Source organism: Dendrobium catenatum, unplaced genomic scaffold (genome assembly GCF_001605985.2).
Source record: "Dendrobium catenatum unplaced genomic scaffold, ASM160598v2 fragScaff_scaffold_1220, whole genome shotgun sequence".
Lineage (NCBI taxonomy): Eukaryota > Viridiplantae > Streptophyta > Magnoliopsida > Asparagales > Orchidaceae > Dendrobium > Dendrobium catenatum.
The window spans coordinates 2,017,901-2,021,098 of NW_021319682.1; the positions used below are offsets into that span (position 1 = coordinate 2,017,901).

At 35.0% G+C, this 3,198-nt stretch overlaps 1 protein-coding gene across 1 annotated transcript; it reads right to left on the reverse strand.

Moving 5' to 3' along the window:
• Positions 1-522: 522 nt before the first annotated feature.
• On the reverse strand, positions 523-1,483 carry LOC110113021 (abscisic stress-ripening protein 1-like). The gene is made up of 2 exons (XM_020845430.2): positions 883-1,483; positions 523-793 (listed from the first exon to the last, which is right to left on the reverse strand). Exons 1-2 carry the CDS (start codon positions 1,045-1,047, stop codon positions 629-631), a joined length of 330 nt encoding a protein of 109 aa, XP_020701089.1. The 5' UTR covers positions 1,048-1,483; the 3' UTR covers positions 523-628.
• Between the last annotated feature and the right edge of the window lie 1,715 nt (positions 1,484-3,198).

Sequence of the window (3,198 nt, forward strand, 5' to 3'; positions counted from 1 at the left end):
ATTCTCACTATGCCAGAAGGTGGGTTTTTTTTATGTGAAATGGCTCTTTTTGGGGTGCTTGTAGCTTGGGCCCTTGGTTGTTATTTTTTGTGGTTATTTCCCTTTTGTTTTCCTATGTCACTTGTTTAAGAGGCCAGCAGGTGGGTAGTTTATGTGAGATAGCTTTATTGTGAGTAGTTGTAGAATGGGCCTTTTCTGTTGCTATTTAATACTGCGATTTCATTTGAGATTGTTTTATTGTTGTTTTTTAAAACAACTTTTTAGTACAAAATTTTTCACCTCGAAAAATTTTTGTACTAAAACACAATTTTTAAAAACAATAACAAAAGCCGTCTCAAGCAAAGCCTGAATGTCACTGCTTTTGATGGCTAACATTGTATGCCATAGTACATTCATGCAAAAATTTTCAAGGAATAAAAATCAATGATGAAATCTATTATTTATATAAACAGCCCAATCAGGATAAACTAATACTATATACTGAATCAAAGAACTTACAAGCCATACAAGAAACAAACAAAGTGAATAAAAAATCATAAACTACATATGAATCAATCAAATACATCGATAATATTCCACATGTATATAAATTATTAAAGCAATAGTTCTGTAACTGGCCACTGATGTACTAATGGTGATGATGCCTCTTGGCTTCCTTCTTTGCTTGCTTATTGTGGTGATGCTCGTGTAGTGCAAAACCTGCACTAGCTACTGCTGCAGTCATCGCTATCTCTTCTTTGATCTTGTGCTTATGCGCATGTTCAGGGTCTTTCTTGGCCTGATGCTTCTCGTGCTTTATTAACGTCCAAAGCATCATATAAGAGATAATAAATGAAAAAAAAAAAAGATTAATTACAAAGAAGGATCTTGAGGAACTCTTACAAGAGCATAAGCACTGGCTGCTGCCACGCCGAGTTTGCCGAGATGCTCCATGTGTTTGTGGTGCTTCAGATCCTTCTTGTAGTCGACCGTTGATGGCTTCTCGTTGTTCTCCTTATGCTGGCTGAACATGTTGTGATGGCGATGATGATGGTGTTCGAGCGACATGCTGGAGCTTAAAATCCAAAAGGCTGAAGTACTTAAATCTGAAAGGGATGAGGGAAAGAATTACAATTTTGGTGTGACTGAATTAAACAATCCTTTGGTCTTTTTATAGTATGAATCTCAAAGGTTAGAACGAGTTTATAGTTCTATATATGCTTCAGATGCAAGTAATTGTTGTTGTAATGGGGACTTGCAGTTTCTTACGCTGTGAGGCTAAGCGCGGCTTGGTCCGCGTTGTTTGTCTATTAAGAAATTCATAGGGATTGGCTGTTCTGAAAAAAAGTAGATATTGAGTTGATAAGATCATAAATTCTTGTCGGCTTAGACGTGTCAGGAATCAGGTTGTTTCCGTTGGCCGTTGAAGGATGTATAAGATCCGTTAGATGTCATAAAATTTATCTCGTTTAAAAATATTTATGTAATATTTATATCTAAAATGGTTTAAATGTTTAAATAAAAAACTATTAGTTTTGACTTTGAGATAATTTTTAGTATGTCATCAAAAGTCCATCTTCTTGATCGGATCTGAATTTTGATACATGCATGAATTGAAAACTTTCATAATTAAATTCAAGATTTTATGAATTTTCATCTATTTCCCAAAATTTTTTTAAATTTCTAAAAAAAAAAAAAAAAAAAAAAAAAATCTCATCTCGACCAAGTTATAGTCGAAGTAACACTATAGAGTCAAGAAAACAACATTTTTGCATAACTTAATATAGGCTACGGCGGAAGTTTTAACTAACAGTACTAAAATGCTTGCAATTGCTTTAAAATTGCTGCAACACTGTTGTGATTTTTGTTCGCTGCAAAGGTTTTCACAACGGTTTTGAAACCACTAGGGAAGGTAATTTGTTGCGCTAGTTATTTTTGCAACGGTTTTAATTACCACAAATATCCACCTGGAGCAATAGTTTTAATTTTTAACTGCCACTATAGCATTATACTTCCAAAAAATAGATTCTTTTGCATCGGTCACTAGGAGCAGTTTTAGAACCGCTTCTAAAACTCCTCTTTTGCACCGGTTTTAACCGGTACAATTTAAGCAATTTGCACCTGTTTTAACCGGTGCAATTACACCGGTTTAAACCGATGCTAAAGCCCCGATTTGTAATTAAATACCTAATTCCCAATTGATATCTGCGCGCTTCCTTTCTCTTTCGAACCCTAGTTCCGCCTGCGCCGTGTCTCTCTGTGTGGAGCGAATCACCGAGCGTCGCTCCTCTTCTCACACGAAGACCCTCGGACGGCCAGCCATTTTCCACTGTGAGTATCTTCCCCTTCTTCTTCTTCTTCTTCTTCTTCTTCTTTATATTATTCTCCCTCTTCATCTCATTTTTCTGAAATCTTTTTGCAGAAAATCATTTGTCTAAAGCTAGATGCCTTTTTTGCTTTTACTTTCTAATATTTCTGCATGCTTTACTGTTTTCTACACAGCTTGATGTTTCTCATGTCATTCACACTTGCTGGCAGAGAGCATAATGTTCTCTGTAGCATTTAACTTTGCTTTCTTATATCGGTTGCATCTGTCAATTTGTCTTGAAATGGACCAAATGCTTTCTTAGTTACTATTTGTTTATGTACAGAACATGCATGTTCCATTGATTAAAAAGGCATGCCCACAAGCTTTTAAATGTTCTTTATTTACGGGTAACTTTGGAAGTTGAATGCTACAGCAGTTAAGGTTAAATTTTTTGCATCATCAAAAGTAGCAACTTTGGAAGTTGATTAATGAACATGAACGGAAGAGAATTTGAGGGGCTTATTTGTTTCGAGCTTGGGTGCTTAGTTATTGTCATTATCCCACGTTAGATTGTTTGTGGCAGCAAATATAAAATTTATGGCAGCAAATATAAAATTGTTGGCAGAGGTTAGACACTGGGCCAAATTCTGGCTTTTTGATTCCTATCATGTTATCAAGAGTATAAACACAATTTGCCTATTGGTGTGGGGGGAAAACTCATCTTTGAAAACAAAATAAGATCATTAAAAATCATCTACTACATTAAATTACTTGTGACATGCAAGCAAATGAAAAATGATATAGAATTTTGTAATAGGAGCTTTATGTTGATGCATTTTGGCTTCAGAAATATTAGAAATGTATAAGCTATAAGGCCATTTTTATATGATAATAATGATTTTCAATGACTT

What these genes read in the sequence shown, in the direction of transcription:
- LOC110113021 (XM_020845430.2), bottom strand. Translation starts at nt 1,047, where the DNA reads ATGTCGCTCGAACACCATCATCATCGCCATCACAACATGTTCAGCCAG. An exon ending in CAGCCAGTGCTTATGCTCTT is followed by an intron (nt 794 to 882) that starts GTAAGAGTTCCT and finishes ACGTTAATAAAG; the next exon opens with CACGAGAAGCATCAGGCCAA.